General features: G+C 41.4%; 2 protein-coding genes across 17 annotated transcripts in view; one reads left to right on the forward strand and one right to left on the reverse strand.

The window, feature by feature from the left end:
- PIGL (phosphatidylinositol glycan anchor biosynthesis class L) overlaps nucleotides 1-11,042 on the reverse strand; it is a 74,628-nt gene extending 63,586 nt beyond the window's left edge. For both annotated transcript variants that reach the window (XM_019801390.2, XM_002920864.4), the window contains exon 1: nucleotides 10,759-11,042. In XM_019801390.2, coding sequence (XP_019656949.1) covers nucleotides 10,759-10,993 — 235 coding nt within the window. In that variant the 5' untranslated portion in view covers nucleotides 10,994-11,042. The remainder of the gene's footprint in view (nucleotides 1-10,758) is intronic.
- A 501-nt stretch (nucleotides 11,043-11,543) lies between these two features.
- Nucleotides 11,544-22,227, forward strand: part of NCOR1 (nuclear receptor corepressor 1) — a 144,181-nt gene continuing 133,497 nt past the window's right edge. For 10 of the 15 annotated variants that reach the window (XM_034646882.1, XM_034646896.1, XM_034646890.1 and 7 more), the window contains exon 1: nucleotides 11,943-12,049. The gene's annotated coding sequence lies outside the window, so the exon portion shown is untranslated. Of the gene's footprint in view, nucleotides 11,674-11,941; nucleotides 12,050-22,227 lie in introns of those variants that run through there. The other 5 variants (XM_034646895.1, XM_034646888.1, XM_034646885.1 and 2 more) reach the window with 2 other exon arrangements.

The following is a 22,227-nucleotide window of genomic DNA, read 5'->3' on the forward strand; positions in this document are numbered from 1 at the left end:
CACCTGCCTGGCTCAGTCAGTGGAACGTGCAACTCTTGATCTTGGGGTTGTGAGTTCGAGCCCCATGCTGGGTGTAGAGATTACTTAAAAATAAAATCTAAAAGCGAAACAAAACAAAAAGCCATCACCACAAAAAATTACAAGTGTAAGTGAGGAAGTGGGGAAATTGAAACCCTTGTGCATTGCTGGTGGGAACATAAAATGGTATAGCTGCTGTGGAAAACAGTTTGGTGATGCCTCAAAAATTTAAACACAGAATTAGCATATAACTCAGCAATTCTACTCCTATGTATATACTCAAAAAAACTGAAAACAGGGACTCAAATAGATACTTGTGTACCTGTGTTCTTAGCAGCATTATTCACAATACCCAAAAAAGGGAAACACCCAGGTGTCCAAATAAGCAAAATGTTCTACATACATATAATGGGGTATTATTCAGTCTTAAAAAGGAATGAAATTCTGCTACATGCTACAACATGGATGAACTTTGACAACATAATGCTAATTAAAGTAAGGCAGACATAAGGGGAGCCTGGGTGCCTCAGTTGCTTAAGTGTCTGCCTTCGGCTCAGGTCATGGTTCTGGAGTCCCAGGATTGAGTCCCACATCAAGCTCCCTGCTCAGCAGAGTCTGCTCCTCCCCTCCCCCTGCTTGTGTTCTCTCTCTCTCTCTCTCTCTCAAATAAATAAATAAAATCTTAAAAAAAAAAAAGCAAGCCAGACATAAAAGGACAATTATTGCATGACTCTACTTATATGAAGTACCTAGAATAGTTAAATTATTCTGGAGACGGAGTACACTAGTGGTAGCCAGAGGCTGGGGAGAGCAAGAAATGGGGAATTATTGCTTAATATGTGGAATTCTGCTTGGGATGATGAAAAAGTTCTGGAAATAGATAGTGGTGATGGTTACACAATATTGTGAATGTACTTCATGCCACTCACTGAATACTTAAAAATGGCTAAAATGGTAAATTTCATGTTATGTATGTTTTTCTACAATAAAAAATATTAAAAAGTTAGATTTGCACTGAATAAAAATCTTTCAATTATTAGCTATCACCATAAAACAGAAATTATGTCTTTTCTTTTTTTAAGATTTACTTATTTGTTTTAGAGAGAGAGAGAGAGAGAGAGCGCATGAGTGGGAGGGGCAGAGGGAGAGAGAGAGAATCTCAAGCAGACTCTGTGCTGACCGTGGGGCCTGCCACGGAGCCCAATCTCACAAACCTGAGATCATGACCGAGATTAGGACCTGAGCTCAAACCAAGAGCCGGCGTCTTAACCAATTGTGCCACCCAGGTGCCCCAGAAATTAGGTCTTTAAAACTGGTAGAGTGGTGCCTGGCTGGCTCAGGGCATGGAGCACGCGACTCTCGATCTCGGGGTTGTGAGTTCAAGCCCCATGGTCAGTGTGGATCACTTAAAAATAAAATCTTAGGGGCGCCTGGGTGGCACAGCTGTTGAGCGTCTGCCTTCGGCTCAGGGCGTGATCCCAGTGTTGCGGGATCGAGCCCCACATCAGGCTCCTCTGCTGTAAGCCTGCTTCTTCCTCTCCCACTCCCCCTGCTTGTGTTCCCTCTCTCGCTGGCTGTCTCTCTGTCAAAAAAATAAATAAAAATCTTTAAAAAAAAAAATCTTAAACAAAACAAAACAAAACTGGTAGAACAAGTTTTTAAAAGATGATTTAAAAAAAAAAACCCAACAAGCTGAGCATGTGTCTATGCAGTCAAGATCAAGGAACACTGCCATATGCTATTATCAACAAATATGCTTGTAAGTACTGTATTTTTAAAAAATTATTACTGAAGTATAGCTGATACACAATGTTACTTAGTTTCAGGCACAAGAAGTACTGTATTTCCTTATTATTCCTAAAAGGAGTACGTTAATAAAGATGTTTACTAAGGGGAATATTACTTTTTGTTAGTTTCCTTGATCTGTGACTTACAGATAGCTTGTCATTAACAAGGCCAAACATATGGGAAACTTTTTCTGAATATTTGGTCATAGCTGTATCAGATGGCATGATCTATGTACTGCATGAGAATGGTGTCTAATTCACTGCAGTGAGCAGTTGTAACAAGTATTTCCAATACTAAGCTCTTCAGAATGCAGTTTTGATTATTCCCATTCTATACTTCTATCAGATGAGTTCTACTGCATTTTCCTTCTCTTTCACACTTGTGTCTTTCCTTTTTCACAGTTCATGTCAATCTTTGTCACTGTGGGACTTCTCTTTGGTCTCTGACTTGATCTTCTTCCCTGATGTTTATTAGCATTTCTTTTATGGTTTCTCACAGTTTAAGCAAGTCCTTTATTTTTAGACTTAAAATTCTAACTTATTAAGTAAATAAAAGCTCTGAAAAGTGTGTAGCATTCTTTAATTGGGTAAATACTCAGCAAGACTTAAACATTTTTACAGACACTTAAACACTGCTAGGTTCAGAATAGAGGTTGTGTAGAAATGGCATATGCATACTAAGCTTAATTATTAAAAAAAGGTGAATATATATTTAGAAATATATAAAGTGCTCATAAACAGCTAACCTATCAGTTCACCCATCAGCATCAATGTCTATGAATAAGCATTGTTTTCAGTGAGTCCTTGGATGCCTATGTATTCTCTGGTTAGCATGATCATATGGAAATCCTATCAACCGAAACCTTAGGGAAAAACACGTATTTTATTTATATATACGTATATTTATGTATAGAAATATAAAATTTTTGTTTTTATAAATTAGGACCATGGGGCGCCTGGATGGCTCAGTCATTAAGCGTCTGCCTTTGGCTCAGGGCGTCGTCCTGGAGTTCTGGGATCGAGCCCCACGTCGGGCTCTTCTGCTGGGAGCCTGCTTCTTCCTCTCCCACTCCCCCTGCTTGCGTTCCCTCTCTCACTGGCTGTCTCTCTCTCTATCAAATAATAAATAAATAAAATCTTTTAAAAAAAAATTAGGACCAGAAATATATGTAACCTTTGTGTCATGTTTTGAAGTTTCTGTAACTCCCTTAAAGAAACAGAATTCATGTTTTATTTTTTAACTTATTTTTTGATTTTTATTGAGATATAACTGATGGGTACAGTTTCAGGTGTACATAGAATTCATAATTTTAAATATTACTAATTTATTTCATTCTCAACAGGGTACAGTGAATACTTAAGATCATACTTTTTTAGAAATCCCAAATGTACTGGATCAGAAAGAAAAAAGTGAAATGAGACTAACACCTTGAGGCTGGATTGAAATATAGCTCAATGAGGAAAATGCTGAAGAATTATTCATGGTTAAAAAGAAGTATTAAAAATATCCCGATAAGTTCTGTTTTAGGAAGTAAGGTGGATCAGATGTCTGGAGGGACCTTCTTAGCACAGAATACCTGAACAGGTGAAATGAAAGGCAAACATGTTTTAGGATGTATCGCTGAGGGGCACCTGGGTGACTCAGTCAGTTAAGCGACTGCCTTTGGCTCAGGTCATGATCCCAGGGTCCTGGGATCCAGACCCATGTCGGGCTTCCTGCTCAATAGGGAGTCTACTTCTCTCTCTCTCTGCCCCTCCCCACCGCTTGTTCTCTCTCTTGGCTATCTTTGGAGATCTCAAACAATAGGTGAGCACAAATCCAGACAGGTAGAGGGCACCGGAAGCCAGGGAACCTACGCCTGGTGGCCTAAAGTCAGGGCAGGAGGAGATAAAGGTTGGGTGCAAATAAGGAGACCTCTACATGAAGACAGGACGTTCAAGAGGCCAAATCTATAGCAGGGGAACTAGGAGAAAACCCACTCGAAGTAGAGATGGTGGAGCTATATCTCTGTCTCAGGTTCCAGAGGGAAGGAAAATGAGGAAAATGTCATCCCCTATGAACTGTGAAGCACACACTTGTTTTCACTTGGTGAGGCACACTGTGTTTTCCAAAAATAGCTACAGCAGTATTTCTACTCCCACATGCACTTAGAGAACCTTGCTGTCCCTATCAACAGGTGGAGTCTATTTCTCTCCTTGAATCTGGATGGGACTTGGGATCTGCCCTGACAAGCAGAATGCGGTGAAAGTGACACTGCCTGATTCCCAAGGCTAGACCATAAAAGGTCATGTGGCTACCTATCCCTTCGTGCAGGCTTGCTCTCAGAATTCTTGCCCAGGAACCTGGCCACCAGCTTAAGAAGCCCAAACTACAGGGACTTACCATATGTGGATGTTCTGGTCAGCTCTAGCTGATTCAGGTCATTCTCGTCCCCAGCCTTTGGGGCTGTCAGCTGAGGTACTAAGCATTGTGGCACAGAGACTACTGTGCTGTTTGAAGCCATGAGACATAAGGAATCGTTATTGCCTTAAGCCACTAAGTTTTGAGATAATTTGTCACACAGCATTAGACAGCTAATGCACTTGGGTTTGGGCCCTGAGCTTACGCTAGGTCTACGGCCTGAAAAATCTCAATCTAAAATTCTGGTTTGGAGGGGCGCCTGGGTGGCTCAGTCGTTAAGCGTCTGCCTTCGGCTCAGGTCATGATTCCAGGGGCCTGGAATCAAGCCCCGCATCGGGCTCCCCACTTGGTGGGAAGCCTGCTTCTCCCTCTACCACTCCCCCTGCTTGTGTTCCCTCTCTTGTTGTGTATCTCTCTGTCAAATAAATAAAATCTTAAAAAAAAATAAATAAATAAAAAATTCTGGTTTGGAGTGATCTAAGGTGGGCAGTACCCTTTGCTGACTGGCTGAAGCAGATATAAATCATCAAAATATTATAAGTATGGTTCCAAGAAACATGTGCTTATGATTAAAAAAAAAGACCCGCAAAATACACTTGGAAAGAAGTCACTCAGAAGGAGTTACTGAAAGAGCAGAATCAGACACAAAGACTCCAAAAACTAGAATTATTAGAAGCAGATATATAAAGAAATAAAAGAGAGTATCAAACTATGAAATGTAACAAGACTATTCCATTTGCAAAGAGAACCTCTGGATATGAGAAACATATTAAAGGACAAAATTACTAATCATCTCAATACATATGTAAGACTGTTAGAAAACATTTTATAGACATTAAAGCAGGCCAGTGTAAATCAGCAAACTGTAAAATCACAGATGGGAAGACTATATTGAAAATATGCCAACTTTCAAAAAAAGAAAAAGAAAATACATCAACTTCCCTTATATTGATCAACAGTCAGTGAAATTCCAATGAAAATGCCAGAAAAGTTTTTCCTTGAACACAACCAACCTTATTCTAAAATATATTTGGGAGAAAAAAGGTCAAAAACAGCAAACACACCCTGAAGAACCACAGATCAGAGGGCACATCATACCAGATAATAGTGTATAAAAGCTACAGTAATTACGGGGTGCTTGGCTGGGGCGCCTGGCTCAGTCAGTTAAGTGTCTAACTTTGGCTCCGGTTGTGATCTCACGGTCCTGGGACCCAGCCCTGCGTTGTGCTCCCCGCTTAGTGGGGAGTCTGCTTCTCCCTCTCCCTCTGTCCTTCCCTCCATTTGTGCTCCCTCTCTCTCTCTCCCTCAAATAAATATTTTTTTAGATTTAGAATCGCCTGAATTTTTTAAAAAATTTGTTTATTTGAGAGAGAGAGAGAGCATGGAAGGGAGGGGCTGAGGAAGGGGAAAAGAGAGTCTTTTTTTTTTTTTTTAAGATTTACTTATTTATTAGACAGAGACAGCAGGGGGAGTGGGAGAGGAAGAAGCAGGCTCCCAGGGCAGAAGCCTGACGTGGGGCTTGATCTCGGAATGCCGAGATCACGCGCTGAGCCGAAGGCAGACGCTTAACGACTGTGCCACCCAGGCGCCCCGGAAAAAAGAGAGCCTTAAGCGGACTTCATGCTGAGCCAATGGCAGAGCCCCCAAGGCGGGGCTTGATCTCATGACCCTGAGATCATGACCTGAGCCTAAATCAAGAGTCAGACCCTTAACCGACTGGGCCACCCAGGCGCCCCAATAAAATTTTTTTTTTTTTTTTTTTTTTTTTTAAACGGAGTGCTTGGCTGGCTTAGTCCGTGGAATGTGTGACTCTTGATCTCAGGGTTATGAGTTTGAGCCTCACGCTGGATGTAGAGATTATTTAAAACAATAAAATCTTTTTCGTTTTTAGATTTATTTATTTATTTGAGAGAGAGAGAAAAAGAGAGAGAACACAAGCAGGGGGTGCAGCAGAGGGAGGGGAGAAGCAGGCTCAGCAAGGGGCCCAACATGGGGCTCGATCCTAGGACTCTGAGATCATGACGTGAGGTGATGGCAGATGCTTAACCAACTGAGCCATCCAGGCACCCCGAAAATAAAATCTTAAAAAGACCCAACCCAACCAAACCAAACCAAAAACTACAGTAATTAAGATAGCATGATATTGGCACAGGGATGTCAAAGTGACAAAGAGAACAGTATAGGATACAGGGAAATCTCATGTATGAGAAGTGGAGTACAGTTTGAGGGGAGAGGAGGGGCTGAACTGGTTTTCCCAACTCCAATTTTTCCCTGTAAACCATTCTCCACATTGCCACCAGAATGAGCTTTCTAAAACACAGACCTCGTTGTGTCAATTCTCCACCAAAGATCATCAGTAACAGCCTACTGTATTTACCATAGCTTTCTCCCATGTTCAAATTAATAGGTATTTCGGTGGTTACACAAACTGGAGAAATGTTGGATGAAACAAAGGTAAACAGGCTATTTTATAAGACTTCTCAAAGATGTTGATATTCTAATGAGGGCTGTGAACCTCTAAGTGCGGGACAGCACATCTGGCTAATATCTCCAAAATTTAATTTAATGGCAGCCTGATGAACTAGTGGGTCTTGGAACATATACTGGGAATCGAAATAGTTATTTCTTCAACTGATACAGCGTACTAGACAATGCAAGAGGCAGATTGCGTGTAATGGTTTAGAACAGGGTCCGGGAGTCTCTATATTCTAGTTGGTCACTTTGGTCAAGTTATTTAACCTCCTTGTGATTCAGTTTCCATATTTGTAAAACAGGAATAACAAATGACACACACACAATGTTTTATATATTTAATAATGACTATCATGGGATTGCTGAAAGTATTAAATGAAGAACTAATAACAAAATAGTACATTTCTTTCTCTGCCCCTTAAAACTGGCAATGTAGTTAGAATGAATACTCATTTAAGTCCAAGACTTACTGATGCTTGTACTACGGCCTAGAACAATGTGGCCCATTTCCTACACACCTAGTCCTATTTTTAAAGACCAGCTCAGAAGAAAACCTCTTTGGAGAAGTTTTCTTTATCCAAAACCTTGAGATGAGAATTCATGCTTTTCTCCACTTGTGTCCATAGTATCTTCTCTATCAATGCCATTACAGCTTTCACCGTACTGTATCACAAATTACTAGCTTCCTGTTTTTCATGTTAAAATGAATTAGGAGTGTGGGTAGTGTTTAATCTGCACCTTTTGAATGAACTGGGGATTTTAAAAGTAATTAAAAAAATAAAAGAAATTTAAAAATTGCAAGAGGGGAGCCTGGGTGGCTTGGTCGGTTAAGCCATCAACTCTTGATTTTGGCTCAGGTCATGATATCAGGGTCTTGAGGTGGAGCCCCGCCATGGGCTCTGTGCTGGGCGTGGTGCCTGCTTAAGATTCTCTCTCTCCCTCTCACTGCACCCCCCACCAACATGCTCTCTCTAATAAATAAATCAACCTTTCTAAAACAGTTACAAGAGAACAATTTAAATGGCAAGTTCAGTTCAGAGGAAACACTTGCAAGACAAAGATACTGTATATTTAATATGTACCAAGGGGATGCTTTATTTTTTTCATTTGAAAAAATTTTGGTTTCTGGTTCCAACCTGCTAAAAAATAAGGAGAAATTTACTGAAGAAGCCATTGCACCTATAATACTTGGTAAATAAAATCCAGGTTTCTCTCCAAGAACTTGAAACAAATTTGTTACTATTTGCCTCCCGTGGTTGTACATAAAAACATAAAAGCAAACAATGAGGCCATTACCTCTACCTATTTACAATTAACATCTGTAACACCACAAACTGAGAAGAAAAGCTCTTAGACCCATATTCTCAATAAATACGAAAAACGGGTTTAACCTCACTGGCAACAAAAGATTTTGAGGGGAAAAAGTATCATGTCAAGAAGTAACACAAAAAAATACTAGTCAGTGCTAGAGAGGGTGCTATATTAAGACAGATACTCTCATCACCTGTTAGTGAGAATATAAATTGGTATGTTTTGGGGAATTCGACTTGCATACGAAGTTTTAAAAACAGCCACATTTAGAAATCAGTCCTAATGAAATACTATGAAATACATAAAGATGCTCACTGTTACCTGTGTTAGTGCTAAACTGGCAAACCCCCCCTAAATATACATACAATAAAGGGATGACTAAATTAGGGTTTGGGGCACCTGGGTGGCACAGCGGTTAAGCGTCTGCCTTCGGCTCAGGGCGTGATCCCGGCGTTGTGGGATCGAGCCCCACATCAGGCTCCTCCGCTATGAGCCTGCTTCTTCCTCTCCCGCTCCCCCTGCTTGTGTTCCCTCTCTCGCTGGCTGTCTCTATCTCTGTCGAATAAATAAATTTAAAAAAATCTTAAAAAAAAAAAATAAATTAGGGTTTATCTCTATGAAACCATTTAAAAGGCTATTATCCTGAAACCAATGTTACACTACACGTTAATTAACTAGAATTTAAATAAAAACTTGAAACAAACAAAGGCTATTATTATCTAGTTCTTATTGACATGGGTAAATGCTTACATTATGTTTCACAAGGACATCTTGTGAATGAATCTAGCTTGTTTTACTGTTTTATTCCTAGGGTATATAGAGTAAGGACTAGCATATAATTTTTTTTAATTACAAAGTTATTTTTTTAATTAAAACTATGCTTTTTAGAGCAGTTTTAGGTTCACACCAAAATTGAGGGGAACGAATGGAGATTTCATATATACCCCTCGTCCCTACACAGGCACAGTCTTTCTCATGATCAACATCCCCCATGAGAGTGGTACATGTTCCAATGGATGAACCTACATTGACACATCATAATCACCCAAAGTCCATAGTTTACATCAGGGTTCGCTCTAGGTGGTGTACGGTTTGCGGGTTTGGACAATTGTACGAATACATGCGTCCCTTGTTACTATACCATAGAGTATTTTCACTGCCGAAGAAGAATCCTCTGTGTTCCTCCAACTCATCCTTCTTTCCCCCCAACCCCCCCTGGCAGCCACTGATCTTTTTACTGTCCTTATAGTTCTGCCTTTCCCAGAATGTCATATGGTTGGAATCATACAGTATTTGGCCTTTTCAGATTGGCTTCTTTCACTTAGTGATACGCATTTAAGGTTCCTCCATGTTGTTCATGGCTCGATAGTTCATTTCTGTTTAGCGTTGAATAATATTCTATCATCTGGATGTACCAACTTCTTTATCTATTTACCAACTGAAGGGTGTTTTGGTTGCTTTCAAGTTTTGGCAATTTTGAGTAAAGCTGCTATAAACACCTGTGGACAGGTTTTTTTGTGGACATGTTTTCAACTCCTTTCGGTAAATAACAGGGAGGGTGATTGCTGGATGGTTTGGTAAGAGCATGTTTAGTTTTTTATAAGAAATTAATAGTCTCCCAAAGTGGCTGAAGCATTTTGCATTCCCGTCATCAACGAGTAAGAGTTCCTGTTCCTTCACATCCTCACCAGCATTTGGTGTTGTCAATGCTATGGATTTTGGCCATTCTAATAGTGTGCAGTGTACATAATTTTTCTTTAAAAAATGGCTTGTTTATTAATTTTTACATATAATTTATTTATTTATTTAAATCCAATTAGTTAACATATGCATGTAAATTTTTAATAAATATTTGGTAGGGGCGCCTGGGTGGCTCAGTCCTTAAGAATCTGCCTTCCACTGGGGTCATGATCTTGGGGTCCTGGGATCGAGCCTCTGGTAGGGCTCTCCGCTCAGCACGGAGTCTGCTTCTCCCTCTCCCTCTGCCTCTCCCCCCTGGTAGTGCTCTCTCTCAAATAAATAAAATCTTTAAAAAAAATAATAAAAAACAAATATTTGGTAAATGAATGAAAACTAATGTTCAGGGAAAAATGTAAAATTGTATAAAATGGGATTTCTGTACAAAATCAGTGTAGAAAAAGAACTGTAATGACACACAACCAAGTGGGAAAAGAGGTCATGGGCATTCGTTAAAAACAGCTTTATTGAGGTATAATTTTACATACCCACTGTCTATGTACAGTTCAATGTCATTTATACAGTTGTGCAAATACCACCATAATCCAGTATCATGGTCAATTTTTGTTTTCCCAGTCCATCTTTTCTGTATAGTAAAGGAGGACTTACTCTTTGAAAGGCCTCTTCACTCAAAGGTGGTGGAAGTGAACTCTAAAATTACCTATAAAATTATTTTCTAGTCTCAGGATCCGAATCTCTCTCTTCAATTTGACATATGTATCTTTCTAGCACAAAATGGATTTTAAAAGCAGCAGGAAGGTCCTGTGCTACCTTTCGTAGTAAAATGTTAAGGGCTGAGCAGGTACGATACAGCCTAGATTGTCTGGACGTCCCCCAACCCACCTGGGAAGTTGGCCGCTGCAGTCCACAAGCTGGGGCCACCATCCTCCGAGAAGTGCCCAGAGAAGGGACCTTCGTTGTATTCACTTAGCTCCCTAAACTTAGCTTCCCTTCGGGAAGAAGCCGACTGAGGTTAGCACCAGAATACCCATCACAGCCCCAGCTCCCAGCGCCCCGCCTACAGTCTCCTACCTGCAGAGAAGCAGAGCAACGACAGCCGGTGCCTCAGGCGGGCCAAGCCTAGCACAGTGGGAGCAAAGAACATGGCTTCGTCGTCGGGGTGCGCGATCACTAGGAGGGTCCTGCTTCCACCTTCCGGGATGCCAGCCGGCTCCTGACTCTTCATTCTTTCCCAGGAGTCCCAAACCCAGAGGAAGCCCCAGGCTAGGACCGCAGCTCCCAAACATAGAAACACCACGGCTTCCATCCTCTCCAAGCGCCAGTGCGCCTGCGCAGGAGGAAGGCTGCCGCATACCCAGCCTCCGGCGGGAAAACTGCACTCGCGGAAATTGAGTTCCGAGTTTAAGTCCGTTTTGCCGAGCAGAGGCTTAAAACGCTGGGTTCCTGTTGTGGTTTTACAAGGACACCTCCCAACCGTTCTTCATCTAGTTCTCTCTACTTTCTGCAGCTTCTACGACGTCTTTTTGCCTTCTCGATTTCGAGACGACTCCCTTGCCGTCCAGCTTTCTAGCCTTGTCCTTACAGTGCCATGGGTTTCAAAAGAAGCGTTTGAAAATACCCGCCCTCCCTATCTTGAATTCCCTCCTCTCCATTCACCATTTTGTAAATCGTTTGTTAAAACCTGAGACTTTCTCGTAATTATTTGGTTCGCCCCTTTATCCGGATGAACCGACTTTGTTTATCCTTCATTTTGGCATGTGGAGTGGTGGCTCCGCTTAAGGAAAAGCACGCGGTTACGAGGAACCGTCCAGTGATTTCTCTAGAAGAGTAAGGCTGAGAGAGCGCACTTCGTAGTCGCGAGAGCCACGGGCTCCTCCGACGGGTGACTTTAGATTAAGGAAAGACATCACGGACAAATCAGTATCGCCTGGCATGTCAGTGAAGTCCCGCTGCGAATTACAGCCGCAGCCCTGGAAACTGTCTTGGGTAGGTCGACGTGCAGCTCTCCGGCTCCCAGCACTGGGGACCTGACTTCCCTCCCCGGAGCCCGGGCCCGAGGAGGAGGCGGCCATGGTGCCGCCGCGCCGCGGAGGGGTCTCGGGCCCTTCCCTTTCCCACGCCCCGGGGAAGGCCCCGAGCGCGCGGGAGCCGGCCGGCTCGCGGCGGCCGCCCCGGCCCGAGTGCGCGATGACAGCGCGCTGGGTCCGGCCGGGCACGGCGCGGCCCCGGCCCCGTCTCCGTTCGAGGGGACCGCCGCCGCCAGGCCGAGGGGAGAGCCGAGNGGGGTAGGGACGCGCGCCGGGGCCGCGTCCTGCTCCTCAGGCCCGGGGGCGCGCCGGCTACCACGCTCCGCCAGCTTCTGGTGAGTAGGCCCCGGCGCCCGCAGCCCCGGCCTCCGGGCCCCCCGCTCGCTCCGGGGCTTCCGAGGGCTCCCAGGGCGCCGGCCGCGGGAGCGGGCTTTCGGCCCGGCGAGGGGCGCCGCGGGCCCGGTAGGTCGGGTCCCGCCGCAGACGCCCAGCCTCTTCCCCTCGGCCGCCCGGGGCGAGTCGGGCGCGGCGGGGAGCTGGGGCTGGGCGAGTGGAAGAGGCTTATGGAGTTTGGAGGAAGAATGGGCTGCGGCCGGCCGGGTGTCCTGTGGGGAGGGGGCGTGCGGAGTCCTGCGGGCCGACCGAGGGAACCCGGGAGGGCCGGGTGAGCTCAGGTGGGGCCGGCGCAGGTGGCGGGCCTGGGTGCACTCTGAGGCGGAGTTGGTGGCCGTCTTGGGAGTGTGGAAGGGCTTAGGGAGGGTGACAGCGATGGACAAGTGCGTGAAGAGCAAACTAGTTCACCTTCTGAGCAAACCACTTCGGGGTGTAATGGCGAAGGGTGGGTAGTGGTGGAGATGGCAAAGATCGGAACCCTCTACCTTCTGCCTTTTATTATTGGTGTTTGGGTGAAGTCGGTGAATTCTCATAGAGGAAGAGGGATTTGAGAAACTGTAATTGAGAAACCGGTCTTAATGGAAAGCAGACTGAATTCTTCGATTGGACTGGATTAGGTGTAGTCGTTACTGGAGGTGGACATGGGAATAAGTGGTATTTGTGGAAAGTGCTCAGGAAGCGTCAGTTTTCTTTTAGGGCTGTTGCATGCCATGGCGCCACTTCAGCAGAGTTAACCTTGGAGAGCAGTGGTACAGGTAATTCTAATCTTTGGGATTAGTGTATTCACCTGCATCAGATTTGCTTCCCTAATCATATCCTAATTAATATTGAAATTTGCGTTCCTTGTGTGCATCCTGGTGAGGCAATGGTGAGAGGCGGAACACTGAGCCAAGAGCAACAGGCCCGGGATTTTAAAATGCCTACAAATATTCATTCATTCGTTCAGCATATCTTGATCAATAGCTGCTGCCAATAGGTCACCTGGGATTGTCCTTTCGATAACTGAAGAGCCGTTGGCGTTATTTAATTTTTAATAGTTTAAAAAATGTCTTAATGTATCCTTTCATAAAGATATTTATTGGATGAACCAAGCAGCCTGGGCTCAGGAGCAGATAGAACGATTTTAGAATCTTATTTAGAAATGGGTAAAAATTACCGAAGAAATAAACACAAGTTGTTGGAGGAAGAAACAGTGTTTGCATTCGCTTATTCTGTTAGATCCGGTGGAAGCTTATTTATTTATTTTAGTATTTATAGTACACAGTTGCCTTCCCTTGCTTTAAGCACACCTGTCCGTGGAAATCAAGGTTAACACACGAATATATAAATAATGTGCACATACTTACATATATACATAAGGATGGGATTATTTGCAATACCAAAATACTCTCTCCTTTTGCAAAAGGCTTGCCATATGTTGAACTACTCCCCCAGAGAAAATACAATACAAAGAGTCCTGATTCTTCCTTTTACTATGTGACATTTTGGAACATTGATCAACCTTTCTGTGCTTCCGTTTCCTCATCTATGATAGTAGGAAAACATCCACTCTCCTCGGGTTGGCTGCTGTGATCGTAAGAGAGTTAATAGTTATGAAATTGCTTTACACAGGTGGAAAGGGTTATGTTTCTGGGAGGTAGTAACAACTTCCTTTGCACTCCTGAAAAGCTTATCTGCACATCTCCCATGGCATTCACACTTTCTACCTTGTATTTAGGTATTTACGAACCAGGTTTATCTTCTCTTGAGATCAGGACAGGCCCTTCTCAGATTTTATCTTTACGGTTAAGGCACCATGTAGGATTTTATTTTCTGTGTAGAATATTGACACTGCAAATGTTTGTTGAATGAATAAACATTGTATTCTAATTAGAAAAATGTATTCACATTACAACTTAACCTGAATAGGCATGTTACCTACTATGATATGTATAGCTGTGATTCCCTCCATGGCCTCTGAGGAAGATGTATTTTTAACTGAATGTCTTGTTGGATTTAATCAGATAGTAAAACTTTAAGTATTTGGTATGCTCACATAATTTTTTAAAAGAAAGTCCTTGAAAATAACTTAGGTTTCTTTGAATTTAATTGAGTAAAAGTTGGTTCCAAAGCTAGGTAAATGTAGTCAAGTTTTTGTAAGCTTTTTTTTTTTTTTTTTTTTTTTTTTTATTTTTGGGAAGTGGTGAGATTTTCTTGCCATTACTGCAGTAGGAATAGGCCAGGGGTTGATGTAGGTAAATGTCAGGCTGTTTGTTACTCAGTTTTTTGTTTTTGTTTTTGAATGTTTTGTTACTCAGTTTGTATTTTGTGATCTGTCTTAATTGCAATTTCAAATTCTTACTGATGCCTGGGAACCGTGGAGGTCCAGCGTATTTAGTTACTTCTGTTTCTTCTCTTCAGATGTTGCATTTTACTAGAATACCTTGCAAAGAAGTAATAAAGCTTGACCAGAATTTATTTTCTATGGATTTATTTGTTGATTAGAGATTCATATGTAGTTCATTCACTTGTTCAACTGGTGTGATGTGCCTTTTATGTTCAGGGCACATTACTAAATGCTGTAAAGGTACAAAGTTGAGCAGATCAATTAAGTACACAAATAAGTCAGTCTCTAGATTGCCTGATATTTTGTCCTTTTCAGGCCTGAGGATGCAAGAAGTACATTTAGATTGATGGTTAAGAAAACGTTTTGGTTTGTTTGTTTTTCCTGTCAGGACTTCCTAGGAGTATTGAAAAGCTATGAAAAGCTTCTGTCATGTAGCAATAACTGTATGTAGGACATCTGTTTTTTATTTGGTATTCTTGTGGTGGTGGTTTTCCTTGAACATTTTTACTGTTCTTCTACCATTTTTTTCTACCCCAGAAGCTTGTGTGGTCAAAATATTACTTGGATAGTCTTCAGATACAGCATACTTATTTTTTGTTTGTTTGTTCTCTTTGCATTTGAGAGTGAGACCATACAAAGCCATGTTAATGTTCCTGTGGAGTTCTTCATTTGGATTCCTCCGTGTACACTACCGTTACTTTTACTTAAAAGTGATCGCAAAAAAAAAAAAAAAAAGAAAGAAAAATTTAAATTGGTTAAAATAAAATGCTAATAATTTATAGAATTATAGGATCTAGAGTCATAGATGATCTAGTCTTATTTTCCTCGTGAATAAACTGAAGGTCACGGAAGTGAAGTGATTTGCCTAAATTGCTGCAGTCGGCCAGTGGTAGAATCCAGTCTTCCGACATCCAGTGTCGGACTCATTCCATTGTCGGATTCATTCCATTACACCATCTCATCCATGGGATGATTCAGTGTGATGATTGACAATTAGAACAAAAATCGGGATGGATGGGGAATGAGAGATTACTTGCTCAGCTTAGGTATTGAGTTTATCTTAACTTTAAATTTCCTCAATGAAAATATAGTTTGAAAAAAATTAGTATTGATCTATATCAGTAATATGATCCCTGGGAATTATTTGGTTTGCTTAATTTTTAATCTGTGATGAATATCTTCTTAAACAAAAATGTCTCTGAGGTTATCTGGACCTAGTGATATTTCTTGGAATTGAAGTATTAACAGTAATAGAAATTGTATTATGTCAATGGTTAGGAACTTCTGAGACCCAAATAGGTTAAATTATTTTATAAAATAACTATTGCTTGTTTTTCTCCCTTTCTTTTTTTAAAAAGATTTTATTTATTTATTTGGGATAGAGCACAAGCAGGAGGGTGGATGGGCAGAGGGAGAGGGAGAAGCAGGCTCCCCACTGAGCAGGGAGTCCGATGCAGGGGCTGGATCCCAGGATCCTGAGATGGTGACCTGAGCCTAAGGCAGACACTTAACTGACTGAGCCACCAGACACCCCTTGCTTCACTTACTTTCAAACTTATGGATTTTTTTTTTTAAGTATGAAGGGACTTCAGTTGTTAAAAGCTTAGATAAGTAGCGTGAATATGAACTTTCTTAATGCTATGTTGAAAAGAGTACATGTAGTATTAGTTTTCTATAGGTACTTATGCCATAAAATTTATTTTAAAGAAAGAAGCATATTGTTGTTGTTCAACTGATGTCCTCACATGAGTACTGAAGCATGTCATATTTATTCCATGTGGGCTGTTAGATAATATGCCTGTTTGGCCTAATGTGCCGTACTTCTGAAATCTACCACATCTAAATTCTGCCTATTTTTTGAGGGTTTAATCACATATTACTTCAGCCAGGAAGTCTCCCTCCTACTCCCTCTTCTCCGAAGATGTGTATTTCTCATTTTGGAAGTTCTTAATGCTTTACTTATGCCTCTACTATAATATCATAGTTATTTATGTACGTGTCCATTTAGTCCCTGCTAGACCATAAGCCCGTTGCGGGCATGTCTGTATCTCCTATCTACCCCGACTCCCAAAATAACACTACACCCGGGAAGTGTGTAATAGAAATTTGTTAAATGCTTGAAAAACCTAGCTGCCGGAGATACTTGGTGCCGTTGTCGCAGAGGCCGATTGATACACGCATGGGAACTTGATGAATAGTTTATGTAAATTCAAAAACGGAAATTTACCAGTATCCTCGAGAGAAAAAGTATAATCCGTGAATTATCAAAACACTTTACAAATATTTTTGTCAGTTTACTGGGATTTTGGGGAGAAAGAGAAAGTAAGGATGGGATTGGTTCATCTGGCTGTATTTCCAGATAATGTTAGAACAAGAATATGTTAGTATGTATATGGGGAATTTTGGAGTAGTTTCAGTGGTTAGAAAAAATTGTGAATTAGGAATATGGAATAGTTTGTTTATATGATTATTGAAGAATACCTTTGAAGGGTTCCCTTTGAAAGAATAGTACTGATTAGTTTTATATCAAAAATTAAATCTTTAAGTAGACTAGTCAAGAGCAAAGGAGAAGTCAGGATGACCAAATTATTTTGATTCCCCCCATCCACTGTCTACTTGAGGAATAAAACTTGGGCTGGGTTTTTTGTTTTCATTTTTGTTTTTATTTGGTTATGTATGAATAAACTGATATCAAACCAGAATAAATTGAGATTACATCTTTCTAGGAAAATTTGACACTTGGTTTTGCTTCGAGGGTCCCCTTTCTGGTTACAGTTCACCTCTCCCCCCATACTTCTGTTTAACTGACAGACCCTTCTTGACATTTGTGTTGTCATGGACAGAGTAATTTGTTTTAGGCAGCTCATTTCCTTTGGCAATAGCGTGTAGATTTGTGTAACTTGGAAATATTTGTTTTAAATTGTAATCATCATGTCTTTGAACTCCTGTTCAAAGACGTTTAACTTTGTATTACTTTTGATTAGGTTCTTTTAATTCAGTTTTGAATTACAATAACTTTTATGTATTTGGAATGAAACCAAAACTTGTGCTTTCTAGGAGTTACAGCCTAAAATATACACAGTGTAAATATACCAGATGTAGGGAGTATATAGTCCATTAACTCTGTGTGTGTGTGGGTGTGTATGTGTTGGGGGGAAGAGGGAGGGAGGGAGGGGAAGAGGGAACTGAACAGAGCAGGAGGGGAAGAGTAGAAGGAGAAGTGCTGTATATTCACACAAAACCATTTTAATGAGTGAAGGAGGATGTGTTATTTTAGAATCTTTGTCTTTCATCTATTATAAGTAATATGTTGTTTTACAGAAGTATAATATAGAAGTATATAAAGAAGTTGGAAGTACCACTTCCTAGATAAAATCTTCTGTTTGTTGCATATTCTTTCAAAAAATTTTTTTTTGGTGTGTGTAATTTCCTGTATTACAGGATCATAATACATTGTTCTTTTATGTACTACTGTTCCATGTTGGTATGTTTAGAGCTACTTCTGTCATTAATGGCCACATAGTATTCTGTTTATGAAAATACCATGATTTGTTTAATCAGTTTATGGCTACTAGTGTTTTTTGTTTTGTTTTCAGAAAACAAAGCTGAGGTGAATTTTTTGTGTGTGTTTATTTTGTGTACTTGTGCAAGCAGCTGTGTAGGATAGTTTCCAGAAGTGGAGTTGCTGTTACCTGACGAGTGTAGGTTTGGAAAGATATTGATACAAGTGTGTCAGTATGGTCCAAACCCTGGCCAGTACTGGATGTTACAAATGAAAACATCTTGACAGTTTCAGAAGTGGGGGCCGGGGTAGTGACTCCGCTTGGCCTTTTATCGAATACTACAGAGGTTGGAATGTTTTTATGAGGGGAGTTGTATTTCTTTTATAAATTGCCCGCTTTTGGTTATTTTTGGATGAAGTTTTTCGTCTTTTTCAGATCAGAAGAGCTCCTTGTATATTAAAGTATTTACTTTTTCTAACACACGCACTCTCTCCACCCCCAGCTATTCTTTTGTGTGTTTGTTTTTGAGAGAGAGAAAGAGACAGACTGAGAGGCAGGGGGAGGGGCAGAGGGAGAGAGAATCTTAAGCAGGCTCCGCGTCCAGCACAGGGAGGCTTTAGGCTTGATCTCATGACCCTGAGATCATGACCTGAGTCGAAATCAAGAGTCAGACACTGACTGAGCCACCCAGGTGCTTCTCTTCTGTGTTGTTATGTAGTCAGATATACCCAGTCCTGCTCTGTGCTGGCTGTGTGACCTTGGGCACATTACCTACCCTCTCTAAGCCTTAGTTTCCTTATTTTTTGTATTATCATTATTACTATTTAAAGATTCTATGTATTTGTCAGAGAGAGAGAGAGAGAGAGGGAGAGCTCGCACAAGCAGGGGGAGCAGCAGGCAGACAGAGAAGCAGGCTTCCTGCTGAGCAAGGAGCCCAATGCAGGACTCAGTTCCAGGACCCTGGGATCATGACCTGAGCCGAAGGCTGATGCTGGACTGACTGAGCCACCCAGGTGTCCCAAGTGTGCTTATTTTTAGATTGGAGATAATAAAAAATAACATTTAGCACAGTGGCTGACACATAGTAAGTAAATAATAGATGTTAGCTGTCTTCATTAGTAGTCCGTATATGGCTTCTGGGTTTCATGCTCTACTTAGAAAGACGTCCTTACTCTAAAATTTAAAATATTCACCCACGGATTAAACTAAAAAAGTAATGTGAGGAATATTATTGTACAGCATGCTACTCTGGTTGTTGTTTTTTTTTTTTTAAAGATTTTATTTATTTATTTGACAGAGAGAGAGACAGCCAGCGAGAGAGGGAACACAAGCAGGGGGAGTGGGAGAGGAAGAAGCAGGCTCCCAGCGGAGGAGCCTGATGCAGGGCTGGATCCCAGGACCCTGGGATCATGTCCTGAGCTGAAGGCAGACCCTTAATGACTGAGCCACCCAGGCGCCCCTACTCTGCTTGTTTTAAAGAGGAAAAATAATGTATACATATTTGCTTGTATGTTATAGGATATTTCTGAAATGAAACTCAAGAAACTGGTACCGTTGGTGGTTGTAAGAACTGAGTGACTGAGACATAAAAATGAGAGGAAGACTTTTGACATATGACTTTTTGTATTTTTTAGACAAAGAAGTCCCAGATTTTAATTGAACTTTAATTTTTTTTCCTGTTTTCCCTCTTTTTTTCACTTCTAATTTTTTTTTTTTAAGATTTTATTTATTTGACAGAGAGACAGCCAGCGAGAGAGGGAACACAAGCAGGGGGAGTGGGAGAGGAAGAAGCAGGCTCCCAGTGGAGGAGCCTGATGTGGGGCTCGATCCCAGAACGCCGGGATCACGCCCTGAGCTGAAGGCAGACGCTTAACGACTGCGCTACCCAGGCGCCCCTTCACTTCTAATTTTTTTTGATCCATCTGGAACTTATTTCCGGGATAGGAAGTGAGGTAGAGATATATTTTGGGGGAGTATATGTGTGCATGTTTTCTCCCCCAGATAGTCAGTTGTGTGAGCACCGTTTAGTGAATAATTCATCGTTTACCCCATTGATTAGATTCACAACTTTTGTCATTTACTAAATATGTTTGGAACTGTTTCTAATTTATTTAATGTTCTTGATCTCCTATCCTTTAAATTGCTTTGTTTTATAATTTTATTATTTATTTATTTATTTATTTTAAATCAGAGAGAGTGAGCACAGGTAGGGGGAGTGGCAGGCAGAGAGAAAAGCAGGGAGCCTGATGTGGGACTTCATCCCAGGACCTTAGGATCATGACCTGAGCTTAACCAGCTGAGCCACCCAGACATCCCTTATTTACTTATTTTATAAAAAGATTTACTTATTTATTTCAGTGAGAGAGTGCATGAGGGTACACGCGTGCTGGGGGTGGGCAGACGAAGAGGGAGAGAGAACTCCAAGCGGGCTCCCTGCTGAACATGCAGCCTGATGTAGGGCTTCATCTCACCATGACCTGAAATGAAACCAAGAGTTGAGTATTTAACTGCATCACCCAGGCGCCCCTGTTTTGCGATTTTAATGTTGATGGGGTTAGTCCCCTGTTCATTACCCGTTTTTTTTTCCCCCCCAGACTTTTACAATTCGGGTCCATGTATTCTCCCAGATAAACTTTAGAATTATTCTGTGAAGCTCAATAAGGTATTTTGCTGAGATTTTTATGGGTAATACTGAATATTGTTTAGAAATATCAAATTTATAGGTTAATTTTGGAAGATTGTATGTACTTCCTCTGCTTTTGTTCAAATAGACTTTTTTATGTTCTTCAGTAGGTTTTCAAATTTTTCAAATAAGTTCTATTTCTTCTTTTATTCAAAAAATATGGTAGGTCATCAAACAGTTTATATTCTAGTGGGGCAGGACAGAGTATAATGAAGTAAAACAAATCCATTTCAGGTTGAGATTATAAAGGGAAAAAAAGGCTTATGTGGTTGAGAGTAACTGATGGGAACCCACCTTATAGGTGGTTGGGAAAGGCCTTTTCGAGGAGATGACATTTGACCTGAAAAGGTCAGTTTGATGAGGAGTCAGCCACTTGAATGAGCCAGGAAGAGCATTCCAGGCAGAGAGTAAAGAAGGACAAAGGCCTGAGGCAAGGCAGGTCCTGGCGCAGGATGAAGGGACTGGAAGGAAGCTCATGTTGCTGGGGCCCACTGAGCAATCTGGAGAGGAAGCAGGCCAGATCAGGTGGGGCCTTGTGGGCCATAGTGCGTAGTTGGGATTTTATTTGAAGTGCATGGTAGCCCCCTGGGGAGTCTTAAGCAGAAGAGTGACATGCTCTGATTTATGGTTTAAAAAGATCATATAGCTTTTTGAGTAGAGAGAAGTATTGACGTGGGAAGTCCTGTTAGGAGTTTTTTGTAAGAAGAGGTAAGGGTGGAGGTAGTGGAGATGGAGAATTATGGGAGGCTTGGGGTGGGTTTGTGGAAGGAAGAACAGGACTTGCTATTGGAGTGGGTGTTATTGAGAGCTAAGCGCTGTTAGGTCCCGGGAAGGTCACATGAGCAAAACAGAGACCGTCCCTGCCCTCACATGCGTCTGGTGGCTTTGTTTTTTGTATAGATTTCAATAAATGTTTTAAGTCAGTTGCTTTTTCTCTACCTCATTGTGGTATATGCCTTGGAAGTAATCTGTTCATTAGCCTTGTTTTATTTGCTTCATAACCTTTAGCACTCTCTGTTAGTGGGTCAAAGGGGAGGCAACACTGTATAATCTTTAAGAGATCTGTCTCTGAGTTAAAAAAAAAAAATTACTGTGGGGAAGTTACTAAGGCTCTTGAAAGCCTTAATTAGGGATAATAATGGAACTAGTGTTTTGGGTGAGCTCCTTGCAGGCCAAGCCTAGTACATAACAAAGGCTCAATAAATGGTAACTTGAAAAATTATTCTTTGTAGTTATTGTCCTACCGATTAATTCTGCAATATATTCATTTCTTATAGTTGCTGGAGTGAATATTGCTCAGAGAATTAGTTCAGTATAGTGCAGCTGTGCGCAGAGTTCTCGGTTCTGAGTTGTCTACTGCTGCTGTCTTTGGAAACTTCTTTCTCACTTTATGTAGGGTGAAAGCAGCATTCCCCCCCCCCCCCAAGTNCCCCCCCCCCAAGTTCAAGAGTTGTTTATTGAATGCCTGTATTCTTAGATTAATCTAATAATTATGCCCTTATTAATGTGTTTCTTTCAATGTCATACTTGATTGGGGGTGGATAGTTGAACCTGAAAGGCCTTTTTTCTTTAGCTCCCATTCATCTTTCTTCTAAGTGAGATGTTCAG

Source organism: Ailuropoda melanoleuca, chromosome 17 (genome assembly GCF_002007445.2).
Source record: "Ailuropoda melanoleuca isolate Jingjing chromosome 17, ASM200744v2, whole genome shotgun sequence".
In the NCBI taxonomy this organism is placed as follows: Eukaryota; Metazoa; Chordata; class Mammalia; order Carnivora; family Ursidae; genus Ailuropoda; species Ailuropoda melanoleuca.